The 19,897-nt window shown below is 36.1% G+C and overlaps 1 protein-coding gene across 9 annotated transcripts in view; it reads left to right on the top strand.

Annotated features, from left to right (window-relative positions):
• LOC307180840 (charged multivesicular body protein 1B2-like) overlaps positions 1-17,463 on the top strand; it is a 69,229-nt gene extending 51,766 nt beyond the window's left edge. For 7 of the 9 annotated variants that reach the window (XM_079911364.1, XM_079911362.1, XM_079911360.1 and 4 more), the window contains 2 exons: positions 16,614-16,742; positions 17,051-17,463. In XM_079911364.1, coding sequence (XP_079767490.1) covers positions 16,614-16,742; positions 17,051-17,054 — 133 coding nt within the window. In that variant the 3' untranslated portion in view covers positions 17,055-17,463. Of the gene's footprint in view, positions 1-16,613; positions 16,752-17,050 lie in introns of those variants that run through there. The other 2 variants (XM_079911359.1, XR_013825794.1) reach the window with 2 other exon arrangements.
• The last annotated feature ends 2,434 nt before the right edge of the window (positions 17,464-19,897 follow it).

Genomic DNA, 19,897 nt, shown 5'->3' with positions numbered 1-19,897 from the left:
GACTGGCATTGACATATATACACTACTAAATGTAAAATAGATAGCTAGTGGGAAGCATCTGCATAGCACAGGGAGATCAGCTTGGTGCTTTGTGACCATCTAGAGGGGTGGGATAGGGATGGTGGGAGGGAGGCTCAAGAGGGAGGGGATATGGGGACATATGTATACATATAGCTGATTCACTTTGGTGTACAACAGAAACTAACACAGTATTGTGAAGCAATTATACTCCAATAAAGATCTATTAAAAATATGTATGGCATGATATGGTCTCAACTCCCTATCACACTAAATAGAAAACTTGCATACTCAGATCAGGACTTATCTCCCTTCTCTTACCTAGCTTACAGATGAGACATGATCGTTTTTGTTTCTTGTCAGGTTAGACTATAGTTTAAAAATTTCACTGTTTGGAGGTTACAGGTGGTTTGAAGGGAGGGTGGTGTGTCAAGTCCTAAGGTTAAGGCTGGTCTTATGCCAGATAGGCCAGAGGAATTGGCTGAAAATGCAGGATTATGTGTGGTCACTTAAAGGTAACAGTTGATGCAAGGATCAAATGCGCCCTTGTACCTGGCCATCCTTCAGAGAGTACAGGCTGTGTTTTTAAATATAATTCTGTGAAATGTGACATTCTTATGAGGGAGAACTCCAGATCTGAAGGACACGGAAGGGTTTATAAGTTCTTTAAAGTGTTATATGTGTATGTTTTGAATGTAATCATTTGTTCTGAAGAAATAAAAGTGTGTCCCCCCCTAAAAAAAATAGTAACAGTTATGAGAATTTATCTCCCTGAATTTTAAGGTATGGTGCCTGAAATCCCACAATTTTCTTTTTATTATCACTATCCCATTTCATACATGAGATTGCATGTGTGAAAGCACCTAGTACCTATCCAACAATAATTTGAAAATAGCAAAACATCTAATCCAGCAGCATCTCCACTCTCCTTCCCTGCCACACACACTAAAAGATATAAGTAAACAATTAATTAATTAAAAAGTCAGTCTATATAAATATTTCCTTTAAAAATCATCATGAGAAACCTTAATTTGCCCTCCAACAGTGTTACACATTAGTTCCAGTCTGTTAGAAAGGGCTGAGACGAATTGCTATGACCTGGAAGTTGATAAAATCTATGAGAGTTACACTAACTTTCTTTCAAGAATTTAACAAATAGAGTCACTCTGGACATCCCAAAAGGTCTGGCCTCTCATCTTCTGCAGGCATACTCAATATCCATGGTGAAATTTTAATGTCCTATCAGATTTCTATTGATTCAGGCAGCAGGTGCTTAGTTTATTAAGGCCCAAAGAAAGGCTAAATTATTCAATAAGGAAGAAGGGGGTGTGGAGTACCACTAGAAATCCCATTTCAAAGTTACAGCAATTTCATTTATAGCCCTTAGATCATATGTGTGCCCTATAATTTTTCAGAGTTTAAATTCCACACAACAGTTCTAAATGTTTTTTGCAAAAGAAAACCACTTGGTAGGAATAAGATAACTATATACCCGCATTTTGATAGCACAGAATCAGTGGTATGCTGAAGCTGGCTGGGACAGGCTCATGAGAGCTTATTGTTACATTTTTAGAAAATTTGTGAGCAAGTAGCTTGAAATTGGCCATGATGGGAAACATACACCAAGACAAATCAGGACTTTTTCATTTTATTTGTCTTCAGAGAGTCGGTTGTTAAAATTGATTTGCTTCTACTACTGCATGGGATCAAAATGGCCACTTTTCTTACTGACACGTACAAGCAAACATTGTGAAAACAGCAATTTTTCTGTTTTCCCTCACAGCAAAGCTTGTATGATATTAACAACAGTTAGAAACTTTTCAGCCATTACTTCTTCAAATATTTTTCTGCCTCCACTCTTTTGGGTACTTCAAATACACATATATTGGGACTCTCTTGAAGTTGTTCCAGAGCTTACTGATGTTCTTTTCACATTTTCAAATTCTAATTTCTGTTTGTTTCATTTTGAAGAGTTTGTATTGCATTGTCTTCAAGTCCACTAACTTTTTCTTCTGAGATGTGAAATTTTGCAATTTGCTGCTAATCACAGCCAGTGAATTTTAAATCTCAAGCATTGTAGTTTTCTTCTTTAGAAGTTTAACTTGGATCTTTTTTTATATCATTCATGTCTCTACTCAGCTTTTTAAACATATGAAATATAGTTACAATAACTATTTTAACATCCTTTTCTGCTAATTCTAACATGTACGTCAGTTCTGAATCACTTTTGTTTGATTAATGTTTCTCATTTATGGCACGCATTTTCTTGCTTCTTCTCATGCCTGGTTGTTTTTGATTGGATATCAAATGTGAATATTACCTTTTTCAATGCTGGATATTTTTGTATTCTTATAAATATTCTTGAACTTTACTCTGGGCTACCATTAAGAAGAGTTTTGGTCATTCCAGGTCTTCATTGTAAGATTTTTTAGGCAGGACAAGAATAACATTTAGTTTGGAATATAGACTCAAGACATTATTCCTCACCACTGAGGCAAATGCCTTCTGAGTGCCTATTTACCTATAAATTATAGGTTTTCCAATATCACTGGTAGTAATATGCACTAATTCTAGCCCTGTGTGAGCACTCTTCTTTGTAATCCTACCAGATAATTATTTCTCCAGTAGTTTACTTACATGCATTCACTGATGAGTACTCTGCTAAATATCCTCTGCAACTCTTCAGGGTTCTTTCTCTGTAGCTCTTTCCTCTCTGGTACTTTGTTTTGTGAACTCTAGCCAACTTGATCTCCCTGGACTTTCAGCTCCATTTCCTTAACACAGGGAATTTTCTCTGCTTCTGTTCCCTCTCCTTGTTCTGTGGCCTGGAAAGTCTCTCAAAATAATAACCTGGGGCAATCATAGGGCTTATGTCATTTGTTTTTCATCTCTCAGATATCACTGCCCTTTTTTTGCCTGATATCCAGTATCTTAAAAACTGTTATTTTATATAGTTTGTCTATCTTTCTTGGTTGTTTCAGGCAGGAGAGTAAATCTGGCCCCTGTTATTCTATTTGGACTAGAAGTGGAAGTTGAGGGAATCAAATGTGATCTGATATCCAAGATAGATGCTTTAAGATATTTCCCTTTATAGTTATGCAGTATGTAGTCTTCAGTGTGTATATGGACTTGAAGGCCACTTAGGATGAGACTGATTGCAGGAGACCAAGAATATTGGCTATGATGCCTTCCACATTTATGAGAGAGGGCGTGGTTTACAATGTGTCAGTATTAGTTTTCTTTATAATCATCCATTCCTTCTTTTTATAGTCACACATATTGATTTTCCTTTGGGGAAACATCACTTTCTCACTCTCAGTCTGTGGGTCAGCACAGTATGGCTGACATCACTCATCACTCTGTAGCAAGTAGGGTTGTCACATGACCCAGATCTGAGAAATCAAAATCACTGCTCTCTAAACTATAGATATTTGGTTTAGGAAGGGTAAGTTTGTCTAAGACTTAACTCCAGAACATTTGCTGGAACTATTGGAAAGAGACCATTTCTTTCCACTGGACTTGTAGCTGGTTAGATGTAGGAATAGATCTGCTAAGGGCTACCCACCCCATACCCCTCTGCTACCCAGATATACATACAGAGAAAGAAAAATAGAGACCAACTCCTTGTGACATTTTTGAGTCCCTGAGTATTCCTAGAGTTTTCAGTTACAAATAAATTTCTTTCATTGCTAAAACCAGTTTTAGTTGAATTTCTATCAATTGCAAATAGAAATTTTTGACACATACATAAGTGATCATTGTCAGCAGGGGCTCATAGGGAGATAAGTGATTTAACAAATAATTAAAATACAAAGTACAAAATGTTCATCCTTAAGAGTACAAATAGCATGATTTCAGAGAAGGGATAAATTACAATAAAAATATAGAACTGTCATTTATTGTGTAATTATACTGTGTTGTATATATGTTATCTCATTTAATTCCCATAAGATCCTGATCAAGTAGGTATTTATTTATTCCTATTTAACTGAAGAAACTGAATCTCAGAGACACTAGGTAACTCTCCAGAGATCAGGCAGCTTGAAAATGGCAGAGGCAAAGGTGTAAACTTTCTGTCTCCCTTCAGTGTTTTTAACACTTCATTATATTGCAGTTGTGGCTTTGAAGAATCTGAGAAGCTGAGAGGGCTTTGTGAAGAAAATGGACCTCACAGAATGGGTGCTGGAGGAAAGGGAGGGTGTTTCAAGTAGCAAGAGAGCAAGAGCAAAGGGACTGAACAGGTTTGAGAATGGCTGGCTCTCTGGGGAAGAAGTAGGAAATGATCAAGAAACCTGCCTGGTGCTCTTGAACTTCCTGATGGCATCTAATCCTGACACTCCTTGGCTGTTGAATTTTCTGTTCATCTATTCTTTCCATCCTAGTCGCTCCCCAGGATCTTTGTTTTGTAATCATTTTATCCTGGTTTTGTTTTGATTGTCATCCAGTCAGAGGCATAGGCAAGCCTGAACGTGAGGTAGGGCCCACACCATTGATTGGTGAATGAGCTAACACACAAAACAGATGCCACCTTTTACTAACTTCTTTACATGCCTCATACGCTTGCTTTTAGTTGGCATCCTTCAATATATTTTTATCATATTTCTAATAACTGTCACATCAACATTTACTTTAAAGAATCTGTTTCTAAGAACACCAAGTTATTTAACTAAGAGACACTCTCATAGTTCTTTCTATAATAGGCACTGATCATTTTCCAAATATTAGCTTATTTAATTTTCATAATGACCTTATGAGATAAAGATATGCTATTATTCCCATTTTGTAGGCAAAGAAACTGAAGCACAGAGATATTAAGTAATTTGCTCAACAATAAACAGCTAAAGTGTGGAGTTGGGATTTGTACCATCTTGGCTCCACAATCCACATATTTAACCACTACATTGCAGGAGGTAATAGAGATGACTACTCTCATAAAGACACATGCATCCAGGCTATGATTTTATGTCTCCTTTTTGTCTTGTAGTCATTCCTAGAGATCTTTCTGAGACCCTCCCAAGATGACTAGACCCTAAAGATGTGTCTGATTGGCAGTCCCTCCCCACCATAATCCCATCTCTCCTAGCCTTTGGGGTAGAATCCAGATATTATTGACTCTTGAAGACTTTGAGGATTTTAGGAGGTATAATTAATGCTTAGATATTTTTCCTACCCATTTTCCCCTCTTGTCGGTTACATTTATAGTATGTCTGAGGCATCCTCTTTTGGCTCTAGTTAATGCGTTGTGCAAACACAGGGGAATCTGCTGGCATTATTTGGGCTCCTACCTACCCTATCTAAGGATAGGATTTCAATTGTGCATCTCCTCAAACAATGGATAAAAACATGAAAGTGGTTTAAAAGGCAATGGTGTACTTTGGAGTTGAAGCATTCAGTCTTTGTAGCTGATCCAAGAAAGAATCTTCATTCTTCATTTTTTCCATATTGTCTTAAATTGTTCTGTTTCAGTGAAGTCTTAATACCAATGTGGTTAACTTTAAAATTATTTTTCAAAGTCCAGAGTGCTAACCACAAGATGGTAAATTTAGTGATATGTGATTGTATCTACAATTAAAAATAAACATTTTAAAAATAAAAGCGAATAATAAATAAAATTAAGGTTTCAGCAATAATGGCTTTGAAACAGGAGGGAAGGAGTCAGGGCACAACCTTTGAAAGAATGACATAGCCCCAGGACATGACATAAACTGATTAGAACCAAATGGATCCAAGATGGTGGACAGATCAACTTTTTCCACTAGACCTTGAGCCTCAGTATATGCTCACATCAACAAGCTAAATGACACACCCACAGGCTCCATGATAGTTCCAAGACCAACCATAAGGATCAAAAAGTGGGCAGTGACCCAATTCCTGGAAATCCCCACCCCTTCCTAAAATAGCTGGAATACTCCTCCCACTCATTAGCCTATGAAATTGCCCACTCCTATAAAAACTGACAACCCCATACCCTTGTGCCTTTTCTCACCTTCTGAGATGGCCCACACTCTGTCTGTGGAATGTGTTTCTCTCTAAATAAATCCACTTCTTACCTATCACTTTGTCTCTCACTGAATTCTTTCTGTGATGAGATATCAAGAATCTGAGCTTCATTAAGTCCTGAAACCAAGTGTGTGATATCAGTTGGCGGACTGTGGATTTCAACCAGGTTTGTGTCCTGGCCACATGAGTTCAAGTCCCAATCTAAGGTGCATGGTTTCAGCTTTATCTGATATCTTCACTTCACCAGCAGTTGCTCATTTCTGTGCTACAGAATCTCACTTGAGCTTATGGGGAAGGGAAAGGAAGAAAAAGGAAAAGGGAAAGAGAAACAGATGTCCAAGACATGATACTATGAGGAGCATTTTAAATGAGGGTAAATTGAGACAAACTGAAACTTCTTAGATTCACACAATCCTTACAACAATATTACCTCCTCCCCCAATCTAATCATGTTACTCCTTCCTTCTATTAAGTTCATTTTAAAAATCACTCTTCCTATAATTAGCAACATTTGAATATGGATTGTACATAGGGTACATCTATGTTAACTGTCCTGAATTTGATAATTGTACTATTTTCTATAAGATATTGTATTTGTTCTTTGGAAATACACACTGAAATAGGGGTGAAGAGTCATGATTTTTGCAACTTACTCTCAAATTGTACAGTAAGAAAAGAAAAAGGAGAGAAGTAAATTAAAAAAATTTTTACCTGAAAGAAAAAAAATAGTCCATCTTCTTTTTTCAACTGAACCAGCTGGCTGTAGCAACAGCTCACATTTCCTTGCCTCAGGGCCATACAGCTGGAAACTGACAGGGCTGGGAGAAACACCTATGGCTTCTGCTTCTAATTCTATTGTTTAAAAGTGGGTGTAATGGCATGTAATTTTAAGAAATTTCTTTTGACTTGTGACCTATGGAAAACAAATCCTAAAACTGATATAAAATGATGTTGGTATCTTTTTCTTTAAACTCAAATTTTCTTGACAAAATAATTCAGATGAAGGCTTTGCTAAATATCTCAAGAAAATGAAGCAAATATAGTTTTCTCCTGAAGCTAATTCACAATACATCTTACTACTCTCTAGTGTAAGTGTGATACCAGATGCTGTCAGACACAAACTATCAAGCTATGGTGTGTCTGCTTCAGGAAACTCAGTGAGTCACAACTTATTTGTTTAATCTTTTTTTTTTCCTTTTAAGAGTCATTATTACATTCACCCTTATGTAGAAGGCACAGACTATTCTTTGAACAACATCCAATAAGGAAGCATTAAAAATCTCAGACAGGGATAGATAGAGTATAATATTTAACTTGGGAATATTTTCCAAATACGATATTATTTGAAAATCCAATTGGACACATTACAAATGTATATCACCTTAGTTCTTTGTAGAGCACCATGGGAATCAGGAAAAGCTACAGATTTATGAAATGTTTTTGGCAGCAAACAGAAAGCATGAAATATGTTGATCAATGTTCAGACACACACTGTTTAGTCCACAATTCAGTAATAATGTGGTGTTCATTAAACTGTTTTCAGAGTTTGCTTTTGCTTTAAATAGGAATTTACCCTTTCCCCCCTTTGATCATATTAATGTATGGCTCTCAGTTGCATAAATTGAACCATTTTCCATTAGGCTGGTAAAAAAAAGGAAACAGAAAAAGAGAAAGAAGGAGAAAAAGAAACAACTTGGAAGAGTTCTTCCATTATTCTTGGGCCTCCCTGGGTAGCCAAGAACTGGATGGTCCAGAAACTTCAAGACAGCTAGTAACAATATTGAACTTTGACGACTGTCACACTTATGGTGTGTTAATTGAATTCCTTTTGACAGTGAGCAGCAAACTTGGTAGGTTACCTCCTAAATGGAACTGAAGAATGGGCTCCTGCAAATCAATTATCATCTCAGTGTTGGTGTGTGGGAACACTTCTTGCAGGTCTGTGAAGAGAGTCATCAGGATGGACTGACAACAACAAATGGCAGCTGGAGGGACTACTCAGAGAGCCTAGGGTGATTAACCTCTGCTACTTCACATGAAAGCCAAACAAGAGGCAAACAGGGGCTGAAAGAATCAGACAGTAAATCACAGACCTGGATTATGCAGCACTGCTATCAGATGTTTCCAAATGTTTGATTAATGTTGAGTAGTAGGTTAAAGTGAGGCATAGTGAAGTAGACAGACAGTCATGAAACCCCTCTAGCAGGGACTTGTGAAGGCCAACATCTGCTTGCTTGAATTCCATTGATGCATTACAGTGAGGGAAAGAAAATGACCTTAGTATAGCATATGTTCTCTCTACCCCTCCCTTTGGATAATCGATCATTTGAAAATTATCTCTTTGGCTGGTTATTTCCTATGTGAATTACTTATCACCACTACTTGACCTCACCTCCAAAAATTTTCTTTTAAAAGAAAGGAAGAAAAACATTGTGCTATGACCTCTGTCTCATTGCAATATGATTCCACGTGCCAAAAAGGAAAGCCATGTAACAAGACCCAGATGCTATTAGTAGGAAAATTGAACACCCTTTATAAAGTCTAGATAATATTTAAGGAATTTTAAATTGCGCTTTAAATGACAAAAGTCAGGAAACTCAAGGTTTGGGCTGATTTTCTTCTTCCTCTGATGTTTGGAGAGTAAAAAGAACAAAGGAAAGAAAATGAAAACAGTTGAAAGAGAAAAAGAAAAGCACCAAGACAAAGGAAAACCTTTATTTCTTAGTCATTTTCTGCTACTCAATTTTATCTACTGAAAGTCATGGGCCATTTTCTTCCTGGATAGTCTTCCTGTTTCCACACTGCCGAGAGATACTTTTGTATGCATGGTGTGCTTGCTATCTCACAAGGACTTGAAACTGATCAAGAAATGGATAACAATCAGTTAAACCATATTTGTGATTGCACATTATATTGAACATAAAAAAGAAAGTTACTGGCAAAATTAGGTCTCACATTTTTCCTTGAAATACAAAAGACAAAATGATTTTGTTAAGAAAACAAAAAGGAAAAGCCACTGGCACAAGATCGAAAAGTACATGAGAGGCAAAACCAGCAAGCAAAGGAACTAAACTTTGAGTTTCATTCTGAAGTCCAGGTCCTCTAGAGCTAATTTGAGTGAGAGGAAGAAGCACTAGCCAGGAGACTTTGGTCTCATTTTCTCTGTTGCTCACTAAATATGTGACCTTGGGTAAGTCACTAAACCTTTTGCGAAGGGCCTCACTTTCTTTATATGTAAAGTGAGGATGATAATATATTTGTCTATCTCAATTGTGTAGGCCCCCAAGATATTTACACTTTGTTGAAAACTTAAAGGCATATAAATGTTAGGGTTATGCTTATGACTATTATTATTTTTTAACCATACTTAAATAGCTGATAAAGCTCCTTTTGTAGGGGCAGGATGCTAGGGGCTTGCCCTGCATTGGAGCCAACAGAAGCTAGACTAAAATAGCTAACGTTATTTAAGCACTTGCCATGTGCCAAGACCTGCACTAAGCCTTTATGTGCATCAAGTCACTTAATGCCCATAACTTTCTAAAGTAGAAATAGTTATCCACATTTGACAGATAAGGAAACAGGCTCAGTGATTTGCCCAAAGTCATACAGCTAAGACGTGAAAAAGCTGGGATTTTAATCAAGGGCCTGCTGCCCCAAACTTGCTGCTTCCAAAGTGAGATGGAGAACCAGGTTAAATCAGGTTCTCTGAATGGGGTGCACTATATCAAAACTGGCCTAAAGAAAATGGTTCCCCTTTGGGGATTCCTGATTTTAAGCATTTCTATCAGTATTAATGAATGTGATAAACTGAGGTGCTATTCCTTCCAAGAGTCTAGAGAGGGCAATGCCTAACCCATAGAATAAAGTAATAACAGTTGTTTTAAAGACCTTGTAGTATTAAAGTGGAGGAATTTTGTGGCAGGGCTTCCTTCAAATCATACCTTTTGATAATTGCCTCCTTTTTCTACATTTACAAATGTTCTTAATTCTTCAGAACATCGATAACAATGCTTCCTTAACTTTCTAGGGTGCAGCAACCACACCAGGGTTTGAATTCTGCTCTTTCACTACCTGTGAAGCCTTTGAAAAATATTTAACTTTCTTGAGCTTAGACCTCCCCTTCTGCAAAACAGAAAAAATAATTATTACCTCATAGTGTTTTTCTGAGAATTAAATGAGACAATGTAAGTCAAAGTGCCTGCTTCATAGTATTTCTCCAAAAATAAAAATAATAACAACAATTAAATAGTTATATAGTATTTACTATGTTGCAAATATTGTTATAAGCACTTATTTATATTAACTTATATAATCATAATGACCCTCTGAAATAGGTACTATTATTATCTTCATTTTATAGATGAAGAAACTGAAGCAAAGAGGGGTTGACTTGCCTCAGGTCATATAACTATAAAGTGGCAAATCCAGGATTCAAACAGAGTGGCTCTCTGATTGTTGCCTGCCTTTCAGAATTTTCAAAAGAAGACAATTCCATAAAAGAAAAGAAACAAAAGTTTTGAATAATGAAAGCACAGCTAGATTGTTTATGACTTCTGAAGGTGAATATTTTTGAAAGAGCAGTGGAAAAATTTGGGAGAATTTGTTTAAAAATGAGCAACAACAATAAAATTAATGATAGCTAACACTTATTCAGCCTTTACTACATACTAGGTCCTATATTACCTCTCAGTAATCCTGACCTATAAGTATTCAATAAACATTGATAAGTATTAATATTTTCTATTATGATTATGGAGCTCACAATCTAGTAGAAGGAATACAACATGTACACAGATAATTAGAATACAAAATAGAAAGTTCAAAGTGACAAGAAACATTAAGATAAATTGATGTGAGAATTCAGAAACAAGAGAGGGCACTTCTAGGGTGGCAACATATATGCCACTGATAATCAAAGAAGGTTTAAAAGAGATAGTAATTTACAAGAGGCAACTTGAAAAGAAGGTAAAGGTTGCAAAATGTGGAACAGGAAGGCAAATCACAGTCTGATAGAAGGTACAAAGACAGTGAAATGCATGGTCTGTTTTGTGAATGACAGGTAATTCAATTTTTTGTGTGTGAAGCGGGGGCTGTAGAAGTTGAACTCAGCAAATTAGGGTGCGGTCAGAATTGAGGAATGAGAGATTTGAATGTCAAGCCAATGATTTTGAACCTCATTCTGTGGGAAGTGGGGAGTCATTGCAGACATATAAAAATGTTTTTTGGCATGAATAGAGAGCTCAACTTCAGGAAAACTAACCTATCAACAAATGTAGAATGGATTACAGAGGAAGGAAATAAAGGCAAGGGATCTAGTTAGGCAGCTATTGCAATAGCCAGTTGACACTGACACACACACACACACACACACACACACAGAGGCTTTGTTTCTGTGTCAAGTGACGAATTCAACAAATATTTGTTCAAAATATACTCACAAAATTCTTACCGTGAGCCAGACATTTGGTAAGTTGAGCAGAGTCCCTCTCTGAAGGGGCTTAGTAAATTACAATTTAATAATTATAGCTTTAAAGTCTCTTAGAAGCACATTTTCTGAAAAAGTAAGACTTGATAACAGTTCACTTTTTTCAAGAAACAATTTTAACTATGCAATCAAAAAGGAAAATAATAACCTCATAGAGATTGACTATAATCAAGCATGCAAATATTCATGAATACACAGCCACAACCTGTACTTATATCTTACAACCAGTAGATGGCGATTACAAGCTTTAATCCAGATAAAAACAAGTGGTTTTCAACTCAAAGGATAGAAGAAAATAAGTGAAAGAGGACAGAGGAGAGAAGAGCAAACAAGGGGAGAATGAGAGGAGCTTGAAGGGAAAAGAAAGGTTGGAGGGAAGGAGTGGGAAATGGCAGGGTGATAGAAGGTATGCTTGCAGTTCAAATGTCTCTCTGAGATATACTTAGTTCAGAGCTCTCTTTCCAGAAGTTAAATTTGCAGCTAGCCCTGCTGGTGGGAAAGAAATTTGTATTGGCTTCCAGGCAGATATTGAAGAAGAGAATTTTCTTATTCCATAATCCCTCCAACTGATTTTAGTAAAGAGAGGGCCTCGGATGCCTTTTGACCCCATGGAGCAAGAAATGTTCTTGAAAAACCTCATAACTATTCTGCTCCCTGGGTGTCTCTTTCTTTCTAGTTAAGCTGAAAATCCTAGCACAGGAAGAGAAAAGTTGGAACAGACAAGTTCCCAATATATTACTGGGAGCATTTACTAAAGTCAAAACAAAGAGGAAAATTCTAGTCAAGTTGACCTTTTGAGATTCAGATGGAGACCATTCCCAAAGGAAGAATTAGGCATGAAAATGCTCAAAGTTGGATGTTGGCTGTGGTTCAGCAATGGTTTGGGGGAATTACAGGACTAAAGATGAATAAGGAAATAAAGGAGAAGGTATAGGAGCTTCTTGTCTCTTTCTTTGAGAATATAAATCCATTTTACTTCCTCTTAGTGCAGACTATATTGAGCAAACATTAGATCTATCTTCCTGGATAGACATGGGAAGATCAGGAGTTCAGAGAGGTTACGGGCAATTTTCTGTATGTCGGAAGTCGGGCATGGGTCTCACCAGGCTAAAGTCAATTGCTTTTTCCCTACTGAGAGCTCTAGGGGAGGTTCCATTTCCTTGCCTTCTCCGGTTTCTAGAGGCCACCTGCATTCTTTGGCTCAGGGCCCCTTCCTCCCATTTTCAAAGCCAGCAATATTGCAGTTTTATGACCGTTATTCCTCAGTCACATCTCCTGCTGACCACAGCCCAGGAAGGTCCTCCTGATTTTAAGAATGCATGTGATTAGATTGTACCCACTCAGATAATCCAGGATAATTGCATAATTTCAAGGTCAAAACCCTTAATCATATCTGAAACAACAAAATCCCTTTTGTCATGTAAGGTAACATATTCATAGGTTCCAGGGATTAGAGGAGAGAGGGACAGGGAAGGAGGTAGGGAAGAAGGAAGAGTGAGAGCCAGGAGACAGAGAAAGAGAGAGAGAGAGAGAACCAAGTTCACATAATAAATGAACACTTTTTGTCTAGGAATATTCAACAGAACTGCTTAGAAATGGGTATAGTGCATCAGTCAGTTGATCAGACAGGTACTTTGAATGTCTCAGATATTAAAAGAGGCTTTATTTTTGGTGGTATGAATTTGACAGTGACAGAGAAATGTTAAAAGTAAATTAAAAAAAAGAAGATATTTGTCTTTCTCGGTCTGACTTTTTCAATGAGCATAATACCCTCAAAGTCCATCCATATTGTCACAAATGGCAAGATTTCATCTTTTCTTAGAGCTGAATAGGATTCCATTATACATACCATATCTTCTTTATCCATTCATCTGTTGATAAGCACTTAGGTTGTTTCCATATCTTGACTATTGTAAATAGTGCCACGATGAACATAGGGATGCATATATCTTTTCAAATTTAGTGTTTTTGTATTCTTTGGATAAATACCCAGAAGTGGAATAGCTGGATCACACAACAGTTTTACTCAATTTTTTGGAGGAATTTCCATACTATTCTACAGTATGGAATTGGCTACACCAATTAACATTCTCACCAACAGTGTATGAGGGTTCTCTTTTCTCCACATCCTCACAAACACTTGTTATTTCTTGCTTTTTGATAATAGCCATTCTAACAGGTGTGATATGATATCTCATTATGGTTTTGATTTGCATTTCCCTAATAATTAGTGATGTTGAACATCTTTTTATGTGCCTGATGGCTACCTGTATGTCTTCTTTAGAAAAATGTCTATTCAGCTCCTCTGCCCATTTCTTAATCGGATTGTTTGTTTTAGGTTGTTGTTGTTGAATTGTATGAGTTCTTTATATATTTGTATATTAAACCCTTAACAGATATATGATTTGCAAATATCTTCTCCCATTCAGTAGGTTTTTTTGTTCATGGTTTCCTTTGCTGTGCAGAGGCCTTTTGGTTTGATATAGTCCTATTTGTTTATTTTTGATTTTGTTTACTTTGCCTGAGGAGACATATCCAGAAAGATATTGCTAAGACTGATGTCAAAGAGTGTAATGCCTATGTTTCCTTCTAGAAGTTTTATGGTTTCAGGCCTTATATTCAAATCTTTAATCCATTTTGAGTTGATTTTTGTGTGTGGTGTGAGATAGTGGTCTAGTTTCTTCTCTTTTTTTTTTTTTTTGCATGTATCTGTCCAGTTTTCCCAACACCATTGATTGAAGAGAGTAAGCTTTCTCCATTGTATGATCTTTGCTTCTTTGTCATAAATTAATTGTCCATATATGTGTGGGCTTATTTCTGGGCTCTCAATTTTTTTCTTTTGATTTATGTATCTGTTTTTCTGCAAATACCATGCTGTTTTGATTACTATAGCTGTGTATTATAGTTTGAAATCAGGCAATATTATACCTTCAGACTTGTTCTTTTTCTCTCAGGATTGCTTTGGCTTTTTGGGGAATTTTTGTTCTATTTCTTTGAAAAATGTCGTTGGGATTTTGATAGGGATTGCATTGAATATGTAGATTGTTTTAGGTAATATGGACATTTTAACAATGTTTAACCTTTCAATCCATGAGCAAAGACTATCTTTCCATTTATCTGTATCTTCTTCAGTTTCTTTCAACCATGTCTTTAATAAGTCATATGGAGAAAGACAAATACCATATGTTTTTACTCATATGTGGAATATAAAAAAAATGAACAAACCAAACCAAACAAAAATAAACATGTAGATACAGAGAACAGAGTAGTGGTTGCTAGAGGGGAAGGGGTGGGGGTGAGGGTGAAATAGGTAAAGGTGTCAACTGTGTGATGATGGTTGGAAACTAAATTTTTGGTGATAAGCATGCTGCAATGTATACAGAAGTAGAAATATACACGTGAAACTTATATAATGTTATAAACCAACATTACCTCAATTTAAAAAAATGAAATAAATAAATGGTACAGTAGTCCTGCTTCATGCCATACTAGATGGCATGATGATGATGATGATAACAACAATTATTTTTACCAATAACTTGTTAAGTCTGAAGCATTATTCTAAACATTTTACATGAAAAATCTTATTTAGTCTTCCAAATAACCTCAAATCCATTTTACAGATAAGGAAAAGGAGACATAGAGAACTTAAGTCATTTGCACACTTATAATTAGTAGAATAAAGAACCCATCCATCAGTAGTCTATTTTATACATAGTATCAATAATATATACATGTGTAAATACCAGTCTCCCAATTCCTCCCACCCCACGCCTTTCCCCCTTGGTATCCATACATTTGTTCTTTACGTCTGTGTCTCTATTTCTGCTTTGCAAGTAAGATCATCTATATCATTTTTCTAGATTCCACATAAATGCCTTATAATATGATATTTGCTGTTCTCTTTCTGACTTACTTCACTCTGTATGACATTCTCTATGTCCATCCACGTCTCTGCAAATGACCCAATTTCATTCCTTTTTATGGCTGAGTAATATTCCATTGCATATATGTACCACATCTTCTTTATCCATTCCTCTGTTGATGGACATTTAGGTTGCTTCCATGTCCTGGCTATTGTAAATATTGATGTTATGAACATTGGGGTGCATGTGTTTTTTTAGAATTATTGTTTTCTCTGGGTATATCCCCAGTAGTGGGATTGCTGGGTCATATGGTAGTTCTATTTTTAGTTTTTTTAAAGAACTTCCATACTGTTCTCCATAGTGGCTGTATCAATTTACATTCCCACCAAAAGTGTATGAGGGTTCCCTTTTCTCCACACCCTCTCCAGCATTTATTGTTTGTAGATTTTTTGATGGCGGCCATTCTGACTGGTGTGAGGTGATACCTCATTGTAGTTTTAATTTGCATTTCTCTAATAATTAGTGATGTTGAGCACCTTTTCATGTGTTTGTTGGCCATCTGTACTGATGGGAACATACTGTATAGCTCAGGGAACTCTACCTAATGCACTGTGGTAACCTAAATGTGAGGGAAGTCCAAAAGGGAGAGGATATCTGTATATGTATGGTTGATTCATTTTGTTGTGCAGTGGGGACTAACACAACACTGTAAAGCAACCATACTCCAATAAAAATTAATTTTATAAAAAGATATTAAAAAAAAAGAACCCATCCAGCTGGCTGTGGAGCTCAAGCTTTTAACCATTATACTCTACTGCTTCTACAGTTTAGCCTTTCATGAAGAACTTAAGAAAGTTATATAAATAGTTTCTAAACGCCAACTAAACATGCATAGCCCCTGGTTGTTGAGGGATAGCATTTCTTCTGTTTGACTTTGAAAGAAGAAATTATCTCAAAGCTTATCAGTACTACCCTTTTTCAGGGATTGATAACTTGAAATGGTGTCAAAGTTTCCTTTATATTCAGTGGTCCATGTCTCCATTGCTACTTTGTCAGCTCTTGCCTGCAAGGGATGATGGGAGGTAGGAAGACACTGCAAAACAGTTCTCTCCAGTACTGTTATTTTTGCCAGTTTTATTTGAATGAGTTTTCACATCTACTCTAGGGCTTAGAAAACAAATGATGTGTTTGCAGGCACAAAGAGGAATGTATAATACCTAATATTCATTTTTGATTCATTTTAGAGATAAGTTTGAGGAGAAAGGAAATGGAATATACAATGTCTATCCTCAAGAGAGTAAAGATAAATTGTTTAGATCTTCACTTGATAAACTCTTCCTGGACACCTTGGCCTGCAATTCTCAGAGTATGAGGTGAATGGGGTAAGGCCTTATTGGAACCAGACCTGGCTTCCCACAGATATTGGTAAAGGAGAAATGATATAGAAAATATTTCTAGTCAAGTATTTTTCCTCCATCAAGATAGAATTATTTCTTAAAATTATTATTTTTGAAATGATTGATATTATTTATTAAATAATTATATATTATTTGTTAAAAGTAACCATTGGCTAATCATTTTTAAAAGGCAATATGCAATTAGTATGATAATATTCTCTTTTGTATAGATCTTTACAGTAGGCAGATATTTTCTTTTTTTTTTCCTTTGATTTGCATAACAGGTAAAGAAGACAGCAAGGAATTCTACAAACAAAGAAGATTTTCAACAATTGCCTAATCTCCCTTAGTCATTAGTTGCAGAACAAGAAGTTTAATCCAGGTTATCCAAATCCCAGTCCAGTGCTTGTCCCCAGTTGTCTTCAGAGAAGCACATCCAAAAGACAGGTGGTGAAAAAAGACAAAGGAGTGTTGGAGAGACAGTAGATAACAAATTAGGTTTAGTGTTTGTAATAGCTATATTTATTAAACAAAAACAAAACAGGAGAAAACCCTAACCTACCCTCTGCCACCAAGAGGTTGATGCCTCCAGTTGGCTGTCTATGTGATGTCTTGTACAGATATAGGGAAAAATGGCTAGAAGGGTCTCAGACAAGGAGATGGTTGACAGGATGGAATGACTGTCAGAGCATGCACTGGAGGCCAAGGTCAGTTCATATAGAAACTATAATTAAAATGCTAACAATAGTTGGTATTTACTGAAGGTCTTCTGTGTGTTCTTTTCTTACGTATATACTCTCTAAAACTCAACCCAAGGTAAATCCTATACTTATCCATAGTGTATGGACATAAAATTTAAGTCCCAGAAAGGTAAGAGAATTGCTTAAGCTCACATAGGTAGTAAGTTAAAGAGCTGGGGTTCCAGACCCAAATGTAATTGGTTTTATGGGTAGCATATTATTTTTTATTTCTATATTGGATATATGAATATTTTTTAGTTCTATATTGAATATATGAATATTCCTTGGAAAAATTAATATATTTTCATATAAGAATAAACTACTTTCTCAGTCTCTGTCTTAATCCCTTCTTCTTTTTTGGTTTGTATCTTACTAAACCTTTTTCTGTGCATTTACATATGCTATAGAAAGTATATCATGTAATGTGTGTGATTGTATGATACCATACTGAATATATTGTTCTTTTTATTCAGTTATGTATATATTCTCTCTATCTATCTCTATCTAATCTATCATCTATCTACATTAATCATTCCATATCATTAGTCTTTTTAGCTGATAAACTGTAGTCCATTATATAGATAAATCATGATATTTTTCAGCCGATACTTTCTTAATGGACATTTAAGCTGTTCCAACGTTTTCATTATTGCCAATAATGCTGAACATCCTTGCATATGTCTCCCTGTGCATAGGTACAAAAGTTTATTTGTTGTAGTAACCATATGTCTTTGTGCAGACACATTATAATTGTTGACAAACACTGCCTAATTGCACTCTCAAGTGATGGTCACAATTTATACTTCACCTGCAGTGTTTGAGAGTGCTTATTTCTACATTCTCTGTTTTTGCCAACTTACTTGGTGAAAAAAATTGTGTTAAACTGTGTTTTCCTGCTTACTAATGAGGTTGAACTTTATTTCATATAGGCATTAATAATTTGGTTTTCCTCATCTTTTAAATATCTATGTATACATTTTGCATTTTATGATTGGAATATTTATCTTATTATTGATCTGTAGGAGTACCTTATATATTCTAGATACTAATGCTTTCTCTGATATTTATGTTGCAAATATTTTCCCCAATATTATCACTTGTATTTTAAATTAAGAATGGTATCTTAGACTTCGCTGGTGGCACAGTGGTTGGGAATCCGCCTGCCAGTGCAGGAGACACGGGTTCAAGCCTTGGTCCAGGAGGATCCCACATGCCACAGAGCAGCTAAGCCTGTGTGCCACAGCTGCTGAGCCTGTGCTCTAGAGCCCGCATGCCACAACTACTGAAGCCCGCGAGCCTGGAGCCTGTGCTCTGCAACGAGAGAGGCCACCACATTGAGAGGCCTGTGCACTGCAGCGAGGAATAATCTCCACTTGCCACAGTTAGAGGAAGCCCGCACGCAGCAACAAAGACTCAATGCAGCCAAACATAAATAAATAAATATTTAAAAAAATGAATGGTATCTTTTTGTCATACAGAATTTTTTAATAATGGCTTAGTCAAATTTATTGATGCTTTTCTTTTTGTTTCTTTTGCTTTTTATTTTGAAATAATTATAGGCTCACAGGAGGTTGCAAAATAATAGAGTTTCTTATACCTTTCACCCAGTTTGCAATAATGATGACATCTTAAAGAGCTGTAGTTCAATATCAAAACCAAGAAACTGACATTGGTACAATGCTATTAACTATATTACAGATCTTATTCTGTTTTCACTATTTTTACATGTATTAATTTGTGTTTATGGGTGTATTTCTATGCTATCTTAATCTTATGTGTAGATTCTCGTAACCACCACTGCAACCACCATGCACAACTATTCAATGACCAGAAAGATCTTCCATGTGCTATCCCTTTATAGTTATACCCTCCTCTTCTCTGCCATCCCTAAACTATGATAGCCACTAATCTGTTCTCTACCTCTATAATTTTGTCATTTTGGAATTACTTATAAATGGAAGCATATAGTATGAAACCTTTTGAAACTTACTTTTATCACTAAATGTAATATCTTTGAGATTCATCCAGGTTTTTGCATGTATCAATAGTTTTCTCCTTTTTGTTGCTGCATAGTATTCCATAGTATGGATACAAGAGTTTGTTTAAACATTAACCTTCTAAGTAACATCTGGGATATTTCCAGGTGAGGCTATTACAAATAAAGCATTCATGAATATTTGTGTACAGGTTTTTGGTGTAAAGAGAAGTTTTAATTTCGCTGGGCTAAATGACTAAGAGTTCAAGTTGTTGGGCCATATGGTAAGTGTATGTTTAACTTTATAGGAAACTATCATAGTCTTCCAGAGCAGTTGTACTATTTCACATTCCTACCAACAATATATGAGTAATCCAGTTCCTCTGAATTCTCACCTGCATTTTGTATTGTTCCTG

The sequence above is a fragment of the Stenella coeruleoalba genome (assembly GCF_951394435.1).
Source record: "Stenella coeruleoalba genome assembly, chromosome: X".
Taxonomy (NCBI): Eukaryota; Metazoa; Chordata; class Mammalia; order Artiodactyla; family Delphinidae; genus Stenella; species Stenella coeruleoalba.
The sequence above is the reverse complement of the archived record's forward strand: the minus strand, read 5'-3'. Positions and strand labels throughout refer to the sequence as shown.